At 38.8% G+C, this 25,606-nt stretch overlaps 1 protein-coding gene across 8 annotated transcripts; it reads left to right on the plus strand.

Moving 5' to 3' along the window:
• Positions 1-26: 26 nt before the first annotated feature.
• Positions 27-25,081, plus strand: LOC122084296. Of its 8 annotated transcripts, none has more exons than XM_042652421.1 (15): positions 27-239; positions 339-401; positions 540-593; positions 682-780; positions 4,429-4,515; positions 4,625-5,197; positions 9,484-9,966; positions 19,903-19,964; positions 20,054-20,162; positions 20,471-20,550; positions 20,824-21,150; positions 23,623-23,808; positions 23,928-24,031; positions 24,162-24,476; positions 24,593-25,081. In XM_042652421.1, exons 1-12 carry the CDS (start codon positions 174-176, stop codon positions 23,690-23,692), a joined length of 2,073 nt encoding a protein of 690 aa, XP_042508355.1. In that variant the 5' UTR covers positions 27-173; the 3' UTR covers positions 23,693-23,808; positions 23,928-24,031; positions 24,162-24,476; positions 24,593-25,081. The 8 variants fall into 8 exon arrangements, with proteins under 8 accessions (XP_042508355.1, XP_042508354.1, XP_042508356.1 ...); XM_042652420.1 differs by having other exon boundaries at positions 23,941-24,031; XM_042652422.1 differs by having other exon boundaries at positions 23,941-24,031; positions 24,162-24,411.
• Positions 25,082-25,606: the final 525 nt, after the last annotated feature.

The following is a 25,606-nucleotide window of genomic DNA, read 5'->3' on the forward strand; positions in this document are numbered from 1 at the left end:
AGAGGTTAGAAGAAAGGGTTCGGCTTTTATTTTTAAATCTCAGCCCAGAAGTCGGACCGGTCCGGTTGGATCGATCTACCCGTTGCAACCCGCCGGTCCCCTCTATATGAGTACGAAGCTCGAACTTGAGCTTTCTCAAAAAGGGAATACTCACTACACAGCGTTCGAAGAGGATGAGTTGCAGCCCCGAGCTATCGCGACTCTGTTCGCTGATCAAAGACGTTCTCCGTCCGTACGCGGTTAGTTTTATCATCTTCTCCGATCTTCTCCATCTCTTGGATCTTAACTATATCGGTTTCACCTTTATCGATGAATTTCTCTTTGCATCATTGTTGCAGGAGAAGGATTCTGTTGAGTTAACCAAAGATGAAGAAAAAGATCTTCTTATTACTCTGTCTAAGGTTTCTGTTCCATTCTTTCATTCATTTCTCCAGCCCTAATTTCCTTCTCAATTGCCTTGAACTTGATTGGAGTCATGTCTTCACACAGCTGCCTCTCCCCCCTGAATTAATGTTTGTATTTCCGCGCTTCCTTTTCAGATTTCTAGAGAAATTCAGCGTTGGGGAGATGAAATCGAGTCCGACTCCGACAATGTAACTTCTAATAAGATCCCTCTGATAAGTGATCCTTCTGCTAATTTTTTTCTTCTCATGAATCATCATAGGCTGACTTTTCTAACAGGAAACTGTGGCGAATCATGTTTTTGATGTTAAATGCCTCCCTGAATTGGACTCACCTTCTGGAGGACATAGCTGCCTGGTGGAGATTGTATCTGTTGTGGTAAACATAGTGTTTTAAATGATTGCTTCTCTCTACTAATGAAAATATACAGTTAGTAGTTTATTTATTTATTTTTTTTCATACAGAATTGCTTTTCAGGTTGGCTTGATCGAATGTTTCTCATTGTCTTTTTGAACTAATTTATCCATGCTTACCAGAAACATATTAACTTACAGTCCACTGACTCTAAACTCTGTATCATAATGAGTAATATGTATACAGTGAAATGTTTTTTTTTTTTTTTTTTTTTTTTTTTCTTTAGAGTAGAGGATCCACTCACCGTAGAGTAAATTCTTGTATTATTCTCTTACATACCGGAGAGAATTTCCCGAAGTAGCAGCTAAAGCCTCATTCATACCTATGGGGAATAGAAACTTAGAAAGAGAAAGGGCTGCATGGGTTAACTTAAAGAAGGAAGAATCGCCCTAATTCCATATCCACCGGACATAAGTGCCCCAAACAGGCAAGTGGGGCAGGAAACCTATCCTAAACCATTGACGTCGAAAAAACAAGTCGTTTTGTCGAAAAAGGATCACACTTTGGGTATGGATGACTCATTTAGGAATCTAGAACCATCTCAAGTACCTTTCTCTATCACATGCGAGCGAAGTCCCCTATTAGGATCTCTAGTAAAGCATTCATTAGGATCTCAATTAGCGTTCCCTAATCAAATCTCTATTAAGGTTTGGAACCTTGTTGTCATCCTTCAAGACTGGTCCCTGCAGATGTGAAAATATTGGAAAGGATTCTTCACCAACTCAAATCGAAAGGGAGGAATTCGGTCTGCTGCTTCTCTTCTTTAGTATGATTAAAAAGTGTATCTATAGCGAGCTGTACAAATACCCCTTTTGGTCGAGGAAAGCACTTTCACTTATAAAAATGAAGGGAGCAGGATTTTCAGTAACAACTTTTGCCAAAGGATGAGTCTTTCAAGTATCAGTAGCATTCCCATGCAATTCCCTTCCTTTAATTCAATAATTTGATTTGATTCTTATCTCTTAATTCAATATGCTCTTCCCGCTTAGGTTAGCTGTACTCTCGTGTAACAGTTAATGCTTGGTGGATAGGGTGAATCCCTTCCAATCGAATATATTCTATTAAAGCAAATCCAAGAGTGATAGTGGCATCGGTTTTCTCGTTCCATGGACGACCTTTAAGAGCTGGAAGCTGAATGAGACGGAGCGGTGCTACACGGTCCATGAGAGGGAGATGACCGTTGTGGTGCATTGTCTACGGACATGGCGTCACTACCTACTCAGCTCTTGGTTCGTGGTGAAGACAGATAACATTGCCACTAACTACTTCCAGACTCAGAAGAAGCTAAGTCAAAAGCAAGCTAGGTGGTAAGACTTCTTGGTGGAATTCGACTTCATCTTCGAGTGAAATCCTGGAAAGGCCAACGATGTGGCTGATGCATTGAGCCGGAAGGTGGAGTTGGCATCCTTCAAGTTAGAAGAGATAGCAGCCATGAGCCAACTCAAAAGGGCCATCCCCGAATGCCTAATGACTTTTCAGCTTGCTGGATGCGCTAACGCGCTTTATTAAATGCTTATAAAATACGGGGCGCGCTAGGAAATGGCAAAGCGTTTTTCGAGGCTTTTAGCCAGAAAACTAAACTAGACTCCATTCCCTCTATGTCCATTCAATTTGAATCTTGCTGCATGAATGCACTGTAAGACCAGGAATGCCCTCAATGATCCCTTCCTCTCCCATAGAGGCTTTCACCCACACTAGCACTAGTATATGGTGATATCCAACTCGAAAGCCCGAACACGAACAAGCCAAGTAGCTAAAACCAAAGCATTGGAGCTGACAACTGCGAGACTAAGAGAATAGGGAAGACTTGGTATATAATTCGTGCCTTCGTTCTGTGCGACTCCAATTGTTCGTAAGCCCGCTTAGAGATAGAGGCGAGCCACCTTGTCGACGAAGTAGAGTGACCTCACTATATCAATGAGTGAAGGGCTCGCCGAATCCTGAAAAATGGGAGACAAAAGTTGCTTTTTTGAAAAATTAGGGAAAGCGCCCCGTCTGCTGGCTCCTGTTCGGACATCCTCCTTTTCAATAACCCTTTTTATGTAGTGTGATACGTTGCTTTCCCATCAGAGGTTCGGAGCTTTTCAACAGACGAGCATAATCTTGGCATATTGAATGAGCAATTCAATCCAAAATAGATCATCATTTATATGCTAAATAAATTGATTTAGTTTCTATCTATTAATACGAATCCAACGATCTGAGTTCAAGCCGTTGGATTAGGTTCGACAGTGGATCACAAGAGCTTGGTGATCTCATCTATCTAATGAATTGAGGAGTCAAGATACTAACATAAGGGTCTGCCTTGCATGCACTCCCCTTGTCCTCAACAGGAATCTCACAAGGCCCTTCCATAGAGAGTTTCTAAGATTTGCGACCCGCTCATTCAGTGACTTCAGTACATAACTGGGCATTATCAAGATGGATGGCCGGAAGATGTCTGTTGTGATCCAGCCCCATCCTTCTCTTGTGCCGACTTACTGATCTGACAGGTCGTGTCTGAGACGAACTGGCCATCAAATCTGATACTACCTCAAGGTCTTTTTGAACAGTTGCTTGCACTCTGCCCTTTTTTTGCTGGTTTGATAGGATGGATTAAAAAAGGGAGAGAACGCATCAGAGTTGGAAGGGCAACGGGTTGAACGAGGTGCATCGAAGGTGCTGGCTGGGCGGCTAGGGATCAGATCTTTGGAACAGGGGCTGGGTGGTGAACCTATGCTCCGCCTCTATGGGCATAGTTTCGAGTGCACCACCGGAGAAAGAGTGAATGACACCGGATACAAAGTTCTCTATTGCGGTTGTTTCCCTCCCTCTCCCCTTCCATGGAGGTTAGCATCTAAGAAACTAGTGAAGCAATTCCAGCCAACCTTTATTTGATAGGAGATAGCTTCCATAGAGACTAGATTGGGCTATCCCGCTTTGTCTAGAAGATCGGATGGATACAGAATAGAAAGGGATAGATGAAATGCCAGCTCGTCCCATCCAATGGCATAGAGAAATAGATAGGAGTTGGTCCAGAATTCGATGATACCAGCAGAAACTTGCTTCTTGCTGGCCGTGATAGATGCATTCAAAGAGTAGGGAACTGATATGAGGTTGGTTCGATTCATTGGTTGTGCTTCCCCACCCTGAATTACTGGATTTGTTTCAGCTAGAAAGGGCTATTTTATGCATTGGCCCTATTATTTGTGAACTTTTTCCATATTATTCTGATTTCCCATGTATTTTTAAAACATATTTGTATTTAGAAATTTGTTATTTGCACAAATAAAGTGCAAAAATATATTGTAATACTTATATATTTGCTGAACTTTCCTTCTTACCTGAATGTTCTACACGCTGTAGTTTCCCTATGCAAAAATTTGCCAATCATGCGTCTCCCGACCCCATCCACAGTTAAATACATGTATGTATTTGTCTGAGAAAAGGGTCAATTTATTGTGAATGTATTCTTTTTGATTATTTAATTTATAATGAATATTTTGATCATGGATTTATGTCTCAGTTCCTTGTATCTGATTCTTTAAGTGCTGCTTAGCTGTGTTAAGTGCATCTTCTACCATATTATGCTTTCTGTTGCATCTGACCTCTGATCTTCCTTCTCCTTGCTAGGTAATCTTTTTGAAAGTAGGAAGTCAATATATTAAACATCTGGCAGGGAATCTTCTTGTGGTCATCTCCAAGTTTATTGCTAAAGCTGTATGTTTCAATGATTAGCCTGGCAAATATTTGAGTAATTGTTCCTAGCTATCTTGTCTGGTTTTAGATAACAGTGACAGTATGGGTCTTATTTATCTTTATTTTTCAGGGAAGCAAACAGGGTGGATTTGCTTATTTGTTATGCGTTTGCTTAGAAGTCGCAATCTCCAACAATCTTTCATCCTTAATGGTGTCATCAACCTCTAGGGCCACAGATTCAGAGTGTAATACATCGAGTTTCATTTTAATTTTACGTTCAAGACTAGAAAATGCGAATTGGCATACAGTAGCTGGTCTTTTAAGAGTTTTACGTAATATTATGAAATACTTGAAGCAAAGCAATGATGGTGATCTTTTAGAAGTATACATGCATTCTATCTCAAATGTGTGTTGGGAACTATTGAGTGAGATTCATGTTGGTCAGACTAGTGAAGTGCAGATAAGCTCTGCTGGAATTGCTTTACCGCCCAGGAATGTTTGTTCTCCGGAGTCCAGGTTTTTGTTTCTTGGAGGCCTACTTCAACTTTTCTGTTCTCTGGTTGAGCAAAATGGTTTGGTGGAAGCCAAAGGTGTTCTTTATAAGATCTTTTGCCTTGTCCCTAGGCTCTTAAATTGGTGTTTCTACAAGCAGGAGATTTTTAACAACGCTCGCATTTATCAATACATGAGGCACAAGATGTTGGTATGCCTTTACTTTCTGTACTTTGTTTATGGGCATTGAATTAGACATATTTTGAACATAACATAGCAGAAATCTAAAATCCCCCTTCTAAAATCCTGAAGAATTGGCACATATAATGCACATTTAATAGATATCTGTTGTGGTTCTCTTCTGCTCTCTTTCCCATTTCTTCCCTGCCATGATTACCTCCATGCCTTGCCCTTCAGACTCTATTTATTGATTTATGGGACTATAAAATTCCCAAGCTCATAGTTGGGCGAGCTGTCAGATGCAAGTTTTTCCTAGGTCATCAGGAAATTGTTATTATTATCATTTGCTCTTGATTGTGAAGGGATTTTTTATTGTTGATGAAGACTTGACATGTGCTTTGGGGGCAAATTGCATCAAAATTACAAGATAAGAAATACATAGAAGTATTATTAGTTCAATGCTCCTTGGTTAATTCTTTCCATTTTTAACTTTAAATTAATATGAAGTCTACCTTGCTCTGATTACCGTTAGCTTCACATTGAAATGTTTTATATGTATATCTTTTGACTTTTCTTTGCGACTACTAATCATTTTCGTCCCGTCTTCAGTTGGCGTATTCATATCTTATGCACATATTCTTATATCGCATATGAGGAAGAGTCTTCCGTTCAAAAGTGAATATGAAGTAGGACAGTGGGGCACTGATGGTAAACTGATGCATAGCCTATCAAGGGAAGTGTTAAAATCATTGGTTCTTGGGGGTTTTATGTAGGGGTCGCTGGGTCAGGTACATAGAGTCAATTGAGTGCTCACCTTATGTGTCAAACAGAGGGTGGATGGATGTTAAACTTCTTCTTTCTCACAGCCATGTCCAAATGTACATATTTTGTGTGCATTTATCAATGTCATCTCATGTTGACCCCAGGCCCCAGGGTACATGAAGCGTCCAGGTCCAGGTAACAGAAATCTCCATGAGTCTCTGGATTTTTGCACAACATAAAACTCAGTAGTGTAGGCCAAAGGTCATGGTTTTATTTCCTGTGTTGGTGCAGTTGCCTCTCTCAAATTTCAATTGGACTATAGAAAGACTTGAACCACTCTCCTCAAGCTATCACTAGTCAAGTTTCCAAAAGTTGAAGGAATGGGGTTTCCTGGATAACTCATTGAACTTCAATTTTATGGAACTTTTAAGGTACCACCAAGATTTTAAGTATCTTAACGTATCCGCCAGCACTAACTGAATGTATCTTATTTTTGAGGTATCGATACGATACCTAAAAAAGTATTGAAGTATCGGGCCAATACATGAACTGATATGGTTGATACTTAATTGATACACTCAATATATCTTTATAAACTATATAACACGATCGAAGACTGCAAAACACTTACCGAGAGTTCCTTTAAGGCATTCTAATCAATTTTGTTTTGAAAAAAAAAGAAAAAAAAAAAAAAAAAAAAAAAAAAAAAAAAAAAAAAAGAAGAAGAAAAAAACCTACTTTATTCTTTGCTTCTACTGGGAAAAGTGAACCTACTAGTGTTGAGTTCATCATTTGGTGATGAAACAACCTGCAATCAAGGATCGAAACCAGATTTGCGGAAAAATAATTTTCTATCAAAACTCAGATTTTTTTTCTCAAAATTTCTGTGTCGTTTAAGTGCATTTAAATCCTCCCTTCCTCAAACTGAAAATGTCATTTTTTTATTAGCACAAGTAAGAAACACCTCATCCCTTATACATAATCAATTGAATGCATTTGTCATGTTGTAATTGTTCTCTTCTTTATACATAAGATATTTTACATATTGCTTATTTATAATGATTTATGCTTCAAAATTGTATTTCACATATATCCTAGGCGTTTCCATGTGTATCTTTAATGTATCTTCTTGCATCTCTTCGAATTGTTCTCTTCTTTATACATAAGATATTTTACATATTGCTTATTTATAATGATTTATGCTTCAAAATTGTATTTCACATCTATCCTAGGCATTTCCATGTGTATCTTTAATGTATCTTGCATCTCTTCGATAAATTATGATACAATACATCTCTTAAAATCACCTTTCTAATACGATACCCGATACTGATACTTTAAACCTTGGGTATCACAACCACTGCTGCTACCTGATAACTTGCTTTTGTGACATCGGTCTATGATTTGGTCTTTTTTATTTTATTTTATTTTTTTTTATATTGATCTGGTTTGGTCATGGTTTAATGGAGAATTTCAGAAAATAAAGTGCAAGGGTAGAGATTTTATTGGGTTCATACTTAAAATGATTTTTATCCTTGTGGAATTTGAATTTTTAACTATTTTTATTAGTTTCATTTGGGGCGTGGGTGTTTGCTTTTCTATGAATAATGTCTTTTAAATGATTTTTGGCATAAATCTGTGCCAAACTTAGTATCAATAGAAACGTAAGGAATAAAATAATAAAATAATAACGTTACAGTTGCCTAGAACCAAAAAAACCTCTTGGATGCCAAGGCTGATCCTTGACAACTATGGTCAGGAGTAATTACTGCATGTGTACTGAAAAGAGATCAATTAATTCCAGTGCAAGACTTAGTCAAGATGGGTCAAGAGTAATTAATGCATATGTGCTGAAAAATAAAAGCATTAATTAGTTAGTTCTAACTAGCGTCTGAAGTATTGAAGTCTTATATCAGTCACTAGGTCAGTTTCCTTAATGCAGAAGTAGGTTACAAGTAAACTACCCCAGCAGTGTATTACAACTCCAAACAAGACAAATAAGACTCACTTAACTAGCTTGACAATAATCAGAAGTAAACCCAGGAGAACAAGGGAATAAAACTAGCAAATAAGCCCCTAAGGATACAATAGCCATGCAGCAGCAAAACCAACCCAAAACCCAACCCAATAAGAGAGAGAAGGACCTGCGATAGGACTGGAGAGAGAGAGAGAGAGAGAGAGAGAGAGAGGTGCGGCTGGGGCTGTGGGGGCTCCAATTGAGCTGCAAACTTCGTCGATTGTAGGGCCTAGGGAGGCTACAAAAACCCCCAAAGTTGAAGGTCTTCTGATGGCTGGTTTCCAAGATATGTACGTTCTTGATTTCAGCCCTAAATGAGAGAAAACTGAGGCAATCTTCAAGATCTGTAGTAGGGCTGGTTGGGCGGCAAGAAGAAGAGGATCGAGTGATCCTTGGGTGGCTGTGAACACCCTCTGAACAGGCCAGGAAGATCAGAGATCAATTGGGGAAGGAATAGGAGATCGTTCTCTCTCCTAATTCCTCCATGGATGTTGGTCGGTTCTAACTTTGAGAATGTGAACAGGTCTGATTTTGACAATAGCAGTAAACAGTAACAGCAGATAATAACAGCAGCAGTAAACAGAGAAAGGAGAAAAAAAGAAACAAGACAAGTGTGGGTGGGATTGGCTATCTCGGCCCGGGCATCTCACCCACAGCTATCCCAACTATTTAAGTAATTGACTGCAATCATTCATTATTCAAATCTGAGAATTGAGAGTATATAAGCTCCTCTATATATAGAGGGCAGATTAGCAGTGATACTATAGCTAGGAGTTAGACTCCAAGTAGGATTAGACCTTACATAATAGGAGTTGGATTCCAAATAGGACTAGACTAGAACTCCAACATGGAATAGGTAACTAACTAGTCATTCACTAATAGGGAAACCTAAACTGGCTAAAAACTGAAATAACAAAGGAAATAGACTCACAATAAGACTCTAACTAAACTAATGAATTAAATCCCGTTTTCTTACTTTCTATCCGTATTTTAGGCCCATTAAAGGTGGCCCATTATAAAGAAAACCCATGGAATCAAAGGCCCAACACATACATAACCCAACCCAAGGCTTATTCCCAATAAAATAAGCCCATTAAGTGACTTATCTACATCATTCCTTGGTAGTTGTGAAAGACCTTGAAATGTAAAGTTCATTAGTTGGTCAAAAAGTATAAGAGGAAGTCCCTGTAAGAGTTCAGAGCCCTCCTACCCTCTCTATAAAAGGACCTGTTTGTAAGCTAATGGATGAACGTAATGTATCAGTAAATTGTGGTGGCTGTACAGCATGATGAAATCCATATAATGGATCACGTAATTTGTGATTGTATATTGTGGAGCAATCTTTTAGCATCTTTGTTTATTTCTCAAAACTCCTGGATGTTGGATCAGTCACTAAGGTTTTTTTCTTAAATCTTTCATGTTTCTAACATCCTGTGTCTAAGTCTAATATCTTACACTAACTAGCTGTATTCTAACTATGTTGCGGTTATGCAGATGTTAATGATCAGCTCTATTCTAACTATGTTGCTATTGTGCAGATGTTAATGATCAGGCTTAGCTTCCAAATTAATTGGGAATATTCCACGCTTGTTTTGTGGTTGGAATTGCTTCATACATATTTTGAAGACCTTATACTACTTCCTATCTCTGCTCGTGATGCTCTTTTTGATGATTGTGTAGAAGGATCTCCGTTTATGGCAAGTGTTCCCAATGTAGACATATATAGAATAAGCACTCGCCACTTACAGAGACAGGCTATCTTTCTCTTCCTTAAATGTTCCCTCAATTTGATCTCCTTTGGTCAAGAAACTGAGAAGGAATGTGCTTGGCCGATTTCAAATTATTGTTTGACCTTTGAATCACAACCTGACCTCGAAAGTTTCTATCGAAAGAAGGGTCTGTCAGAACTTTCTGAATGGCTTAATGTGCACCTGCCTTTGGAAGCATATAAAAGCTATCCAATGTACTTGGAAAAATGTAACATCTTCGCCATATCCTTCCTCCAGCTATATATAGATGAGGTATGACCTTCCTTTCTACTTGGAGGTTCATTTTTTTTTTTTCAAAACTGCAGATCTGTTTCTAATGAAAAGCACTCCACTTTATTAATCCACACTTTAAGTTGCTATTTTGGTGACCTCTAGTTTACTTTCAATTCATTCTCGAAAGCACCTTTCATGATGTTACAATCCCAGATACCTTGTAATCAAACCAAAAGAAAAAGAAAGAGAGAAGAGAAGAAGAAGAGAAGAGAGAAGAGAGAAGAGAGAGGTACAACCGAAGGAGACTCCCAAAAGATGAGAAGAGACCTGTGATCTTACCAGAATGGTTTGATTGCAGGTTTTCCCTAACCATAGTATTATTTCATAAGAATTAAAATACAAGAATACCCCCAAGACATAAAGAAGTAACCCTAACTAAAAATATTGGGCCGATAGGACAGAATTGACCCTATCGGTCCAGGGAACTAACACTAATTGGGATTAGCGTCAGTCTCAACACTCCCCCTCAAGCTGGAGCATACACATTATCCATGCACAGCTTGGTACAACTATTACGAAAACTAAGAGTAAACAGAGACTAAGTGAACATATTGGCCAACTGATCTGACGAAGGAACAAAAGGGGTCTCAATTAGCTTCTTTAGAACAACATCACGAACAAAATGGCAGTCCACCTCTATGTGCTTGGTCCTCTCGTGGAAGACCGGGTTGCTAGCAATGTACACCGCAGCTTGGTTCACAATACATCTTCATAGGCTTGGTCACAGGAAATCCCAACTCCAAGAATAAAGACCGTAGCCACATCAACTCAACAGTGGTATGAGCCATAACTCTGTATTCTACTTTTGCACTGGGTCGGGCAATGGTAGTCTGCTTCTTACTATGCCAAGTCATCAAATTACCTCCAACAAATATACAATAGCCTGTAGTAGATCTCCGATCACTAACAGAACTGGCCCAATCAGCATTAGAATAACCAACTAGTTCTATATGCCAATTAGGACGATAGATCAACCCCTTTCTAGGAGCACCCTTCAGGTAGTGAAGAACACGGACAACAACATCCCAATGAGCTTTCTGAGGAGATTGCATGAACTGACTGAGTACTCCAACAACATAGGAGATGTCCGGACGTGTCATAGTAAGATTTATCCAGCACGTATTTCCACTGAGATAGATTGATGCACATCCTGGAGGGGTTCGCCATCATCAACCTCAAACTTCTGGTGAGGATCCATAGGGATATCAACAGGTCTAGAAGCAAGCATACTCGTATTAGATAAAAGGTCTAGCACGTATTTCCTCTGAGATAGACTGATCCCTTTCTTGCTCGGATCACCTCAATCCCAAGAAAATAATGAAGTTGACCCAAGTCCTTAGTCTGAAAGTGTTGCTGAAGAGAAGCTTTCACTTAAGAAATTCTTGCCTCATCATTACCAGTAAGTATAATATCATCAACATAAACTACCAAGACAACCAGTTTATCACCTCTGCAACGAACAAAGACAGAATGATTAGAATAACATTGAGAAAATCCATAAGTAACTATGGTAGCACTGAACTTGTCAAACTATGCCCGAGGGGACTATTTAAGTCCATAGATAGCCTTGTGTAAGTGACACACACAACCTTTATTCTCCCCCTGAGCAACGTAACCAGGAGGTTGCTCCATATACACTTCTTCCTGTAGATCACCATATAAGAAGGCACTCTTGATGTCCAATTGAAACAAGGGCCAATCAAAGTTGACAGCAAGAGAAATAAGTAGACGAACAGAGTTAAGTCTAGCAACCGGGGAGAAGGTCTCAAAATAATCAACTCCATATGTCTGAGTATACCCTTTGGCAACCAGACGGGCTTTTAACCGCTCAACAGAGCCATCAGAGTGATATTTAACAGTGTACACCTAGCGACACTTCACCAAATCCTTACTAGGAGGAAATTTACTAGACTCCAGGTACCACGACTCAAGAGAGCATCCATTTCTACATCTATGGCAGTTTTCCATCCAGGAACAGTTAGGGCATCATTATGGGTACGAGGAATAGGGTTAGTAGAAAGTCACAAGGAAAGACCATGGATGGGAGAAGGAAGATGAGACAAGGAAACGAAGTTATCAATAGGATACACAACCATAGATTTTTGAGTGCAAGAACGTGTACCTTTCCTTTGAGCAATTGGTAAGTCATCAGGCGAAGGAGGAGCTTCACCAGAAAAAGGCGGTAGTAGAAGAAGTGAATCATCCGGAGTATTGGTTTCTCCACTCGGTTGTCCAGCCTTCTTCATGCATTGATAAACCTGTAGAGGAGGTGAGTCACTGGCACTAGGCATATCAGGGAAGGGTATGAGAGATGGAATGGGTGGAGGAGATGGAGAAGTCCACTCCATACCAGACTGGGACACCTGAGGAGAAAAGAATGATGTGCCTTCAAAGCAGGTCACATCGACACTAACAAAGTTCCTATGAGTAATGGGGTTATGGCACTTATACCCTTTCTGAGTACGTGAATAACCTAAAAAAATGCACTTAGTAGACCTAGGAGGCAGTTTATCTACTTGCACATGCAAATTATGGACAAAACACACATAGTCAAAGACTCGGGGAGGAATAGGAAAATTTGGCAAGTAGAGAACATAATAGAAAAAGAAGACCTATCTGAAAGCATTGAAGATGGCATTCGGTTAATCAAGTGACATGCAGTTAAAACCCCATCACACCAAAAATTCTTAGGAACATGCATGTGAATCATAATAGCATGGGCTACCTCGAGTAGATGCCAGTTCTTGCGCTCTGCAAGCCCATTTTTCTATGGGGTATAGGCGCAACTGGTTTAGTGTATCATCCTATGGTTGGCACAAAAATCAGAAATATCAGTTTGAGCATATTCTAAAGCATTGTCAGAATGAAAAATCTTAATCAAAATGCCAAACTGAGTTTTTATTTCATTATAGATTACTGAAACACAGATAAAAATTCATATCTGTCCTTTAACATGTAAAGCCATGTAAGGCGAGAATGATCATCCACAAAAGTCACAAAATAACGAAAACCAAATCTATTACTAAATCTGCAAGGACCCCATACATCAGAATGGACTAAGGAAAATAAAGACGGTCTACGAGACACAGAGCGAGATGGGAAAGACACACGGTGATGTTTTCCCAACTCACAGGCCTCGCATTCTAACCTAATCACAGACTTAAAACTAGGAAATAAAAGTTTCAACTTAGCTAAAGATAAATGTCCTAAATGACAGTACCATTGGAAATGAGTCACATCCCCAACAGTAGTAGTAGCAGTAGAAGAAGTATGAGAACCACAGTTGAGATAATATAAACCATCTTTTTCACGCCCTCCACCAATTGTCTTCCTCGTGTGAAGATCCTGAAAAACATTGTAAGAGGGAAAGAAGGTTACTGAGCAATTTAATGAGCTAGTTAACTGGCTCACAAAAAGAAGACTTAATGGGAATTGTGGAACATATAACACAGAAGATAAATTCAGCGAGGATGTGGGTGATATAGTACCATGACCGAGCACCGGTGTAGAAGCACTGTTGGCAAGAATAACAGATGTAGAACTGGTACTAAAAGAAAAGGTTTTAAAAAGTGATGACTTACCAGTCATATGGGCAGAAGCACCTGAATCAATGATCCAGGGGGTAGAGGTAGTGGTAAGAAGGGCTAAGGTACCTGTATGAGCTAAGATGGCAACGGATGTAGACCCATCATTGGATGTATTAGAGGATACCTTGAGAGTGTACAAGCGCCGAAGCAACTGATTGATGTCATTGCATAGACTGGTAGATGAATCTCTTGAAGAAGGTCTTGGTCTAGCATCAACGGAAGACACTGTGTCAGTACCATCATATGACAATGCATGATTGGCTAATTGGGTTGCCATGCTTTGCCCAGCAAGTTTTTATAGTATGGTTGGGCTTCCCGCAATAAGTGCACTGGCGGGCTAAAAGATCAGAAGGCTATCCACTAGAACCTCGACCAACCGATCCACAACCCCCCCACGACTGCGACCACATCCACGGTTGGCAAGGATGGCAGAATTGTGTTTGGAAAACTGATCGGATTTAGTTGAAGTGATACACTGCAGTCGCGAATAAGTATCAGTCAGAGTAGGAATGTCTGTGCAAGTAAGTGGCTTCATTGCCTTCAATTTGTCAATGTCTGTGGTCAAGGGCTGGAAAACATTAAGTTCTTCAACCATTCCCCTGAAAGTACTATAATACTCTGAAAGAGATCTGTCAGACTGGCGAAACTGGAACTTCTCATAAATATCATAAATATGGGTCATGTTCTTTTCTTGAGAGTAAGTTTCCTTCAAATTGTCCCATACTCCTTTTGTAGTAGAGTGAAACATGACATTGGCAGCGACATCTGGTTCCATACTATTCCACAACCAGATTAAAATCAAAGCATTCTCCTTCATCCATTCATCATAACCCTTGTCAGACGATGAAGGAGAATCCGAAGTAGTATGCTTAAGTTTATTCTTGGATATAAGGTAAACCTTCATAGATTGAGCCCAAAGTAGATAATTCGAGCTTCCCTTGTGCTTAATAGAAGTAATTTGGACTAGGGGTGTCAATTGGTTAGGCTGAGCCGGTCTCGGTCGGGCCTAACCAGGCCTGGCGGTGTGAAATCCTTGCACTGTAGCCCGTTTACTTAAATGGGCCTAGGTTTAGGGGGCATGGTACGGTTTGTAATCGGGCCGGTCAATGTCGGGCTTTAATTAGGCTACCTTAAACTGGCTATGGGCCTATTTAATTCTAAACGGGCTCTAAATGGGCCTACCTTAAAATCATTTTTTAAGTGGATTAAACTATTGGCTTTACAATTTAAGCATTTTTCTTAGAATTTAAGAAGATGAGATTCTTAGAAAAGGTATTTAAAAATTTAAGCATTACTCATATTTTGTAGTATTAGTGGTAGAATAGGTATTTACAATTTAAGCATTTTTCTAAAGGGGGTCGGGTTGGTTAGGCAAAGTGAGTCGGTTCTAATGGGCTACTTAAGTGAGTCGGGCCGGTCAGACGCCTGAGGGGCTACTACTCTGCAGCGTAAACGCCCGTTTAATAAACAGGCCGGGCTTAAGCCCAACACTTTTATTAAACGGGCTGGTTCAGGTCGGGCCTTAAGTGAGTTAGGTTGGGTCGGGCCTGGCCTACTGGTGCGAGCTCAGGATTGACACCCCTAATTTGGACATTGACATTGTCCGAGGCAGATGCATTAGTCACAGAGGTAGTAGACTTGGTCTCAGCCATGAGAACAAAAAATTAAGTAGACAAATAGAGTCGCTGATATCTGGCTTTCACCTAAAAATACTTCACCCAAAAATACCAAGAAAAATAGCAAACCAACCTGAACCACAACGATTGGATATCTGGCTTTCACCCAAGAGACCGGGTTCGATAAAAGAAAGAAGAAGATGGCTGCGGTTCAAGTTCTTCAAATCTTCAGCATAGTACTAATACAGTATGATCCATACACCAAATAAATCACTCCATGTGATTTAATCCATAGTAGATGCAACAATAGGTGGCTGCACACCATAAGATTTCAGCGCAAAACTGAGATCAGCAGGGAGGATTTTGAAGAGCTTGATTTGATTACAGAGGCTCTAATACCATGTTACAATCCCAGATACCTTGTAATCAAACCAAAAGAAAAAGAAAGAGAGAAGAGAGAGGTACAACAGAAGGAGACTCCCAAAAGATGAGAAGAGACTTGCGATCTTACCAGAATGGTTTGATCACGGGTTTTCCCTAACCTTAATATTATTTGATAAGAATGAAAATACAAGAATACCCCCAAGACATAAGGAAGTAACCCTAACCAAGGATTAAAGTATCGGTATCGATCGTCGTATCGGTCGGCCAAAATTAAGATACGTATCGGAGGGTATCGTATCGTATCGGAGATACACTAAGATACGCTAAAGATACACACATAAATGGATAGAAAACATTTTTTTAAACACTTTTGCATAAAGAATTTGTTAAAAAAAAGCTATTGATAACATGTATTATGCATAAACACTAAATTGAGGGTATCGTACTAAGAATTCAAGGTCTGTAGTTGTCCCATAAATGTAAAATCCTTGTTCCCAACCTTGATTTCCACTTTAGTTAGAGAGAAATATGGCTGACAACTTTGGAACAAAAACCCTTCAAAAAATCGTTTTTTTTTCTGAAAAATTACCCATATTGGCCATTATATGACCGTAGCGCCGATACGTATGCTGATATATACCGATACGTACTGATCGATACATACCGATACTCACCGATACGTACCAATACATACCGAAACGTATCGATCGATACATACCGATACTCACCGATACGTACCAATACATACCGAAACGTACATTTTACCTCAATTTTATATTTTTCATAGAGTCGTATCGAGGCATGTCGTATCGTATCGTATCGATGTGTATTAGTGGTGTATTGATACATATCGGTATGTATTGTAGGATATATATCGATACGAAATGATTTAAAAAATTCAAGGTATCGTATCGGTGTGTATCGTATCGGCCGACTAAATTTAAGATACGTATCGGAGGGTATCGTATCGGTATCGGAGATACTTAAAACCATGACCCTAACTAAAAATACTGGGCCGATAGGATAGAATTGACCCTATCGGTCTGGGGAACTCGAGATTAGCGTCAGTCTCAACACATGACATAAGTCAATAGACAAAAGAGGAAAGGATTAGGACCAATGTATCAATAATTATATTTCATTCTCTTTCATACATTAGTGAAAAAAAGTATTGTACATCGTACAAAACTCTGCATCCACTTTAGATAAAAGAAAAATTTCCACGGTATCCAAATAGGATGCTTTTAAACCCGCAAGCTCCTTAATGATGGGTTCCACAAAGAAGTCATCTCCTTAGCCTTTCAAATAACCTGGAATGTTGTTTCTTCATGTTGTTGAATGGTGAACTGTTCCTTCACACCATATAACCCAAGAAATTGTGGATGAATTAGGGAAGGGAGCACAACTTCCTACACCTGGGCCCTAAAAATTAAAGTTTTCTATTTCAAATAAATGGACTTGTTACCAATATCTTCTTTCCCCAATACTACATTCATTGCCAAATGCCCCATCCTTACAAGCTAGGTAACAAAGATCAGGATTCAGGTGTTGATGTCTGGTACAGATAGAAAGGTGTTGTACAAATTATGTGTTGATGTCAAAGTGTTGTTCAAAGCATCTCAGGCACAAATATTATAGGCTGTGCAACACAAAGATGCAGGGTGTGCAACATGGCATAATTTAGAGAACTGAAGTGTGCTTGTTACATAGTACTGTTAAGGTTCTAAAAAGTATCTGGGGCAAAAAACTGCTAACAATCCAGATTGAAGTTGAATTGAAAGAATGAATATAGGACTAGGATAGAAATAAAAGGAGGAGAAATTATTAACTCTCAAACTAGCTGCGGGAATACTCTAATTCTGGTAGAGTGAGATTTTGGTGACAGTCCTATCAATCGTTAAAATCTTGAAACTTGGAAGTCAAGAAGAGTTGAAACCCAGGTAGCTTAAATTTCAGGCCACAGGAACTGATAACACACTGCAGAAATTGATGATCAGATTCAAGGAACAGATCTGGAATAACTTCAAGTCACAGATGTTCAGCTTAGCAAATCAGAAGTAATTAACAATTAACAAATATAGTAGAAGAAACTAGATAATGATAGGAAGTATGGTAGAAGAAATCAACAGACCAATGGCAGAATAAGGAGGAGAATTTGAGATTGATAGTAGGCCAGTAGTAGTCAGACTAAGAAGAATATGAAGAAGCTATAGAGGAAAACCACCCTTGATAAGAGCAGATCAGAAGATGAAGAAGAAGAATGAAGGAAGAAACCAGATCTGGAATAAAGGTTTTGTAGATAAAGAAGTATACTCTAAGGATTTTGACTCTTCTTTTCTTCCATGTAAACATCACCCAAATTTTACTGTCCAGCTCTCTCTAAAAAAGAAGAGGAAATTATTTATTTAAATAATGAGAGCAGAAGTAGTTGGCTTAGCTTAGCTCCCCATCCCATATCTTAATTTACGAAATAAGCATGATTTTCCAGTCTGAGCAAAGGAGCTAAGTAGGGCTCCGAATCATGGCCCGACTCTCATCAAGCTAGAAAGAAAAATAGTAGTCCACCAGTCATCTAAGAAGAGGAAAGATTTGTCAACCGAGATTGCGGTTTGTGTATTGGGTTGCTCTTTTTCCCCAATTTTGTGATTTGTGGCTGAGTGCAATAAAATACAAGTGAGAAAATTAAAACTTTATTTTAATTGCCTTACGGACGAGTACGGGAAATATGAAGGCAAGTAAATGACAAAAGAATTGCTCTTTAAGAAAACTCAAAATTCTTTACTCAAATCATCCTTAGTTGATGGAGGGTTGTATACATACATAACGATCATTTAAAATTCCTTAATTTACTCATGGAAGGACTCCTAGTCAGTCTTCTATACAGATTTGAGTCATTTGACATCATACACTCAAAACAGACTGGCTATATAGTATACCCTAATCTAAACTCAAAACTCTCTAACTTCTAATCTTGTGTACTGACATCACCCCCATTTTGTGGGCTTATAATTAGTTATATAATTAAATTCATAAACAAGTAATCAAAGGTCCATAATACCCATCCATGGCAAAAAATAAAGGCACCGTTTTATAACGTTTCTGCTGTTTCTGTGTCTAGAAACAGCAGAAACGGCTTTTCACGTTTCCGGAAGCACAAACGGATTTTTTGGTGTTTGATAAACCCGTTTCTCGAAATGTTTTTTGCAGACATAATGCCACTAAAAAACCCAATCGTATCATTGAATGCCCAAAAGGGAGAGAGAGTTAAGTTGCCTCTTTTTATGGTTAAATAGTTGAGAGATTTATTGGGAATAACAGCATTTTTTTCTCTCAAATTCGTTTCTAGAAATGATGAAACGGACTTGTTTCGTTGTAGTCGTTTCTAGAATTGTAAATAGGCATAAATTTTGATTTATGTTTCTAGAAACGGGTGAAACGGAATTACTTTATCAAACGCTTTTTAGGCTGTTTCTCCGTTTCTGGGAACAAGAAAACGCAGAAACGGCAAAAACGGAACGTTGTCAAACGGTGCCTTTAAAGTGTTCCTAGGCCCAAATGCCCAATTGGGAAATCTTTACTTACACATCATAATATTTCCAATGGAACCATCAACTTCACGGTGCAACCTTCACATTGTGAATGCTCCACCTTTATATCCAAAAATCTCCCACTTACTTGTAGGAGGGACCCATGAAAGGCTAAGAGGAGTAGGATTTTGTACTGCACTGTCTTTGAGAAAGAAGATGGTCAGCAGACTATCTTTTTTTTTTTTTTTTTTTGTTATTTACATCCTATAGTACTGCCCAAGGGGACTTTACTCACACACACAAGAGGGGGGGGGGAGATGATAGAAAGAGGGGGGAAATGCGTGTGATAGGAGTTGATCCTTAGACCACAAACCTGGCGCCTGCTCCACCAGCAGAGGCTGCAACCAGTGTGCTATGCACTGGATTCACGTCAGCAGACTATCCATTTGCTACATAATGAGCCTAGTCAGGACCTAGGAGTCAGTGTCCCCCTACCAGTGTTGCTACATATGGACCAGGCATTGGATTGTTCAGGCCTAGTGGTCTGCAAGACACATGATCAAACCATTAACTGTTTTAGGAGGTCAACAGTCCAAATGGTCATACTATAGTTGGCTCATCTGGTCCGGCGTACTTTAAAATCTACTACCAACTTATTATATGATTTCCCTCTTTTCAGATGATCTTCTTCTTCTTTTTATTTTTTTTTTATTTTTTTTTAATATTTTAAATTATTTTCTCTATTTCTTTGTTTGCCCTTTTTAATCTGATAAGTTGACTTTGCTTTTTCTTATATTGCAGGATGATTTATTATTTGAAGTGCTCTTGCAACTGTTGACGCTTCGCTTTCTTGCTGAGCAATTGTAAGTAATAAATTCACTTGCTTAAAACTCTGGTCCTCATCTGGTTTTGGTGAAGGAATCACCCTTATTGTTCTGTTGTGACTATGAAGCGATTGCAGTGATGGATACAAGGCTTTTGGGGAGGTGAGCGGAGATATCCTCTTTCATCTTTCAAGCGTTTTTAACCCGATACACCTTTTCCATATATTTCTTGCTGAGGTGGGTATATAACATCCAATAACTAATAACCCCCCTGCATCGCTGTGTGTGCCCACATGCACTTCTGTTCGTTGAGTAGTTGAATTGAATGCTGAACTTTCTTGCTTTGCTCAAGTAGTTTGGAGATTCTCACCTATTTTAATTGATTAGACGACCCTAATTCTCTTCTCAGTTTGACTGAATGCATTTTATTTTTGTCTGGAAATTATACTGGTCCACTGGATGTGTTTCATTTCTTTTAGTTTTTTATTTTATTTTCTTGATAAACTACATGAAAACTAATTGGCCCACTGTGCTTTCTTTTGCAGTTACACTATGATCACCAAGTGCTTCTTGATTACCTTATTTCGAAAGATACCGGAGTTAATTGTGTGCAATACCTTTTAAGGCACGTATAATCCCACCCTTTGTTGCCCTCTTAATTAGGTGAATGACAATCTTGAGTTCTGATATTGAGAGTCTCTAATTTTCTTCTGAAAGATATTGCACACAATTAACTTTATCCTTCTAATTTTCTTATTTGTTATTGTTAATTTGTTTTTGGCCAAAACATGATTTCTTAAACGAATCAAAAGATCCTTCCATAAATCGATAGTTAATATTATTGGTGATTATCGGGGTGATTCTCTCATGTTCCTAAATATAAATTTTCTCCTTTTAGGTGCTTCCGTACAATTTTTAAATCATGGCATATTTTTGTGAAATTTTCGGGGTGTGGGAGTGAGATAAGCCAGCCATCTTGCAAGAAAAGGAAGATCATCCTAGACAGTCAAGATTCTAGTGGGAAAGTTGATCTTCTATGTGGTGAAACTCCTGTGGCACTTGACAGGGACCAGAAGAGAAACCATGATGCTGCCAGAAAGCCATATGATGAGATGCCAAAGCCTTTCAAAAATGCCAAAGACTGTCTTCTATCCTTGAAAGGATCCATGAAAAATCTTCATCAGAAGAATTTGTTTCCATATAATCCAACAGCACTTCTGAGAAGGTGTGTCAACTTCTTTGAACAAGTCCTGTAATATCATTGTTAATGAAGCTTTCAAAATTTTACTTGTGGTTCCCGCTAACTGTCTTTAATGTTTTATGTTATGTCATTAAATTCTCAGTATTTACGGTGCAAATTCAACATTGCATGGTTGTCAAGGTGTTGCCTTGGCATCCAGGCAGCTTTGTCTGGATTGGTGCCTTGGTCACATAGGCGGCGTTTAGGTGATGCCTAGGCGCCTTGCTGGTATCGCCTTAATTTTTGGCCCTCGATTGCCTTGGTTTACCTAGGTGCCGTGACAACTATGCAATATTGTAACCCCTTGGATGTTGATGCTTGTACTAGGAAAGGGAGGATTAAGTCAAGAAAATTTAAACTGATAAAATGACTCATACAAGTCGTATGTTAACTCTTGAACTGCTGATGACTTAGTTTATAACCAAACTGTACTAAAAGTGTGACAGTCGTTTATTTGTTTATTTGTCAATTAGTATAATCTGAAGTTTATGCTTCTTATATCCCATTCTGTCATTGGGAGGTTTCTGTGATCATTGATATAAACTTAAAGACCACAACGTGAGGGGGATTTTGACTATGCATGTTATGTGGTAATGACATCTTGAATCAACAAAATGGGTGGGAAGAACAGGCACTGAAATGGGAAACTAATCAGTGTTGAAAGTAGTGAAAGCAGAACCAAAACCAGATTTAGAAAGTAATATTGGACAGAAATAGTAACTATTAGAACAGGCACTGAAATAGGAAATGAATCAGTAATTGAAGGAAATAGTAACCAGCAACAAATAGTAACTAGAAGTAACAGCTATAGGTCAAGGGAAAGTTACGGAAACAGGCTAACAGGTAGTACTAAATCGATGGCCTGAATCTGGTTCTGAGAACTGGAGAGAAAAACTAGAAGGATATTTAGAGGATCCACCTGAAATTCTGGGCAGGAATCCCACAAAACCCCAATCCTGGAATTTCACCAGGCTACCTTGGCATCCCATATTCCCACCAAGGGATTCACTGAATCTTACAGCTCACAGCAAATGAGCTCTGAATCTCACAGAACTAACAAGCCAAAGTTATGTTTGAATCTCAAAATTGTAGGGGAGTTGTGTAGCCCCTTCTTTTTTACTAACAGAACTAAGAGAAACAGAATTAGGAAGCTTTCCATGTGTGGGCTAATGAAAGTCCCATTACAACTTATTTCTTGAAAATAGAAAATATCTAGAAAAGAAAATAGAAACAAACACTCAGTTTCATATAGGCTTCAAATCCTCATATTTGGCTTATAGAATTGGCCCATGACGATAAAAACTCCAAAAATGCTAAGCCCATGGCCCATATAACCCATTGGGCACTCAAAATTAAGCCTTTTGGTCAGTTCTTGAACCAGTCTCATGGTTTGCTTGCCGCTGCATTGTTCTTTTTTTTTTTTTTTTGGGGGCGGGGGGGGGAGGGGAGTGGGGAGAGGAATTGACCCATGCAAAAACAACAAACTCAGGCTCAGCCTTAACTTAATGGGGTCGGTGCATTATCTGTTTTATACATCATGTTCATTTGTTCCTCAAGATGTTCCTTTCTTTAGTTCTTGTATTTTTCGTTTCCTGGATTGTTTTTTTTTTTCCTAATGTGGTAAATTTGCGTTGTGGTTGTTTTTCCAGATCGTTCGGTTAATTGAATCTGTTCTATTTTTCCGTGGTCATGAGATTATTATCAACAGTTTTCTTGGACCACCATCCAGGCTTCTTGTGGAATGTGGCCCTTAGCTGACTCAACCATTATGGACTAACGTTTATTAGTGAATAAACTCTCAAATTGCAGTAATTGAACCTTAATTTTGGTTTCCAACTGGGAAAAGGGGCTCTGTTTTACTATGTTCTTGAGGCTTCTTGGGATTTGGGTTGAAACTTGCTACATGAGATGAGATTATCTACCAAGAACATGGACATCTCTGGGCCAGCCACCTTAGCTGCCATACAGAGGAAAAACCAACCATCCAAAGTAATCAAGATTGCTGTTCGGAAAGCCTCTGCTAGTCTAAAATTGCAGCAATGTTTCTGTTACATGATGTTTCACCTGTAAATAAGGTAGAACTTAAGTTTGTAATGACTGAACCTTTAAATTTTGTTGTTCCAAGTGATGTGGCATTTTGACTGGCTGCTGAATTGTTCAACATACTACACTGCATGTTGTCTCTTCTCTCCCTCTCTCCCCATATTCTGCACTCCCTTTTCCTTGTGGATATTTTTGGTCTGCGTCTTGTTCATGTGTTTGCATGGTTAGTTGGTATGGTCACTGTTTTATAAAGCAGTGGGGACCTGGTACAATTTTCTTGCAGCTTCATATTCTGACTGGGTACATACTGCACTGCCTGTTCTCTTCAATTCGACTTTCTACCTGTTCTAATTTTATTAGTATTAAAACAAATTTAGCTGTAACATATTCTGACTTGGTACAATTTTCTTGCAGCTTCACGAGATTTGAAGAGCTCTGCCATCGGAAGAACGAGCAAGTTTTACACTTTCGATGCATGACCTAGTAACTTATGCCTGACCAATCTCGATCACCATCAATTTATTCGCATGATCATACAAAGGGGCAGTCCAAAACTCAGCTCAGCTTTGCTCATCTATAGCCTTAATCACTCTACAAGTGGTATGGGGACAGTGTGGACCAGTTATGGTGGTTAAACAAAGATGGTCCATATTCCTTAATGTTTTTGATTGTTCTTGCTTCTGAGTATTGAACCGATACCAAGTTGAAAATTGAAACAGCTGCATATTGCAGGGGTTGTTGCTTGGAGCAATGGTAAAGGGCTCTTTCCGCCTGCGTAGTGGTGCGGGTTCGAGTCCTGGGAACCAGCCTCTCCGTAAAGGGGGTAAGGCTATCTACTTATATACCCTCCTAGAACCCTGCTTAAGTGTGGGAAGCCTTTGTGCACTGGGTAACGGCCTTTTTTTTATTTTATTTTATTTTATTTTATTTTATTTTATTTTATTTTATCGCAGGGAGGCAAGTGAAGCATATTGCTGAGTTGTGGAGAAGCGATCGTTTAGCTGCTGGAAACCAGCTTAGGCTTGCCTGCAAAACACCTAAATGGCTTCTTCAAAGAGCAAACCAGTTTTTTCCATCTTGATCACTACTCTCCAGGCCCCTCACCTCATCTTGCTCTTGGTGTTGGCTGATACAAGGACAATACCCTCACCGTTCTTGTGCAGGATGACATGGGCATCTGAAAGTCTAAGCACAAGATGGATGGTGAGTGGGTGAGGTGAAGCCCCATCCCTGATTCTTATATCAGCAATGTCGGTTACATTATTCCGGTAATGTACAGGACAAAGTGTTTCTTTCCCTTCTTGATCTCTTTTGGGCGGGTATACATGTCCGAGTGTAATTACAGAGTTTAGCTAAATGGGAAGTAGATTTCAACTTTCAACAGGTACGGAGCAACGTACAAAAGCGTGGATCACAGTGATGCGGAAGCGTTTGGAGCAGCTGGTAGATGAGGGGGATAAAAAACCACCTGTCAAGTACAGGGAATATAACTGGGGGAAGTTCTTCAGTACAGCTTAGCAATTTCAAGAAGCTTGACATATAAAACATCCAGATTATTTAATTCAAGGTAACTTGAATAAGTACCGCATCTACCATATCATGCCAATATCAAGGCATATAAATCTCAATTTGAAATATAGCTAAAATAAGAAATAGAACATGTCCTAGATTTGGACACTTGAGATTTCTAGTTTTCTACTGGACCGTTTTGTCAGTCATCTTTTTTAAGTTACTTCTTTTATATTTATGATTCTAGGTTTTGGATTGTTAATTAGTAGATAGGAGTTGATTAATAATGAATTGGATGCCAAGCCATACCATGAGCAATTGAGCATAGAAAGATGAGCAATGGATCTGAGTCCATTTTCAGCTATTGCTGGTCTCAAAGTATTTTAGTTTATTTGACAACATTTTCATTATCTGTACCATAATTATTTTTTATTTATTTCTAATGGAGAGTTTATAGAACCAATGGTATGTGGACCTTGTCTTCTTGGATGGAAAATGTTAAGCAAAACTAATAGGTAGTTGAATAACGAAGTATAATATTCTTTTCAATTTTTATTTTTATTTTTTTAATTAGTAAGCTTTTGAATTAATTACATATTTTTTTTTTGGCATTGTTAGAAAATTATTATTCTAAAATTTACATTAGTTTAAAATTTATTTAGTTGTGATTGACCTATTTCTTTAAAATTTAAAGGAAACTTTTATAGGACAGTCATACGACTGGCTATTATGTATATGGTGTGGAATGTGGGGCAGTTAAGAAGCATCATGTAGAAAAACTCAATATAGCGGAGATGAGGGTGCTATGATGGGTGAATGATAAAATTAGGAAAGATAAGGTAATGAATGATCATATTAGAGCTATTTGGAAGAAACTTCAATATATGAT

The sequence above is a fragment of the Macadamia integrifolia genome, chromosome 7, assembly GCF_013358625.1.
Source record: "Macadamia integrifolia cultivar HAES 741 chromosome 7, SCU_Mint_v3, whole genome shotgun sequence".
NCBI lineage: Eukaryota > Viridiplantae > Streptophyta > Magnoliopsida > Proteales > Proteaceae > Macadamia > Macadamia integrifolia.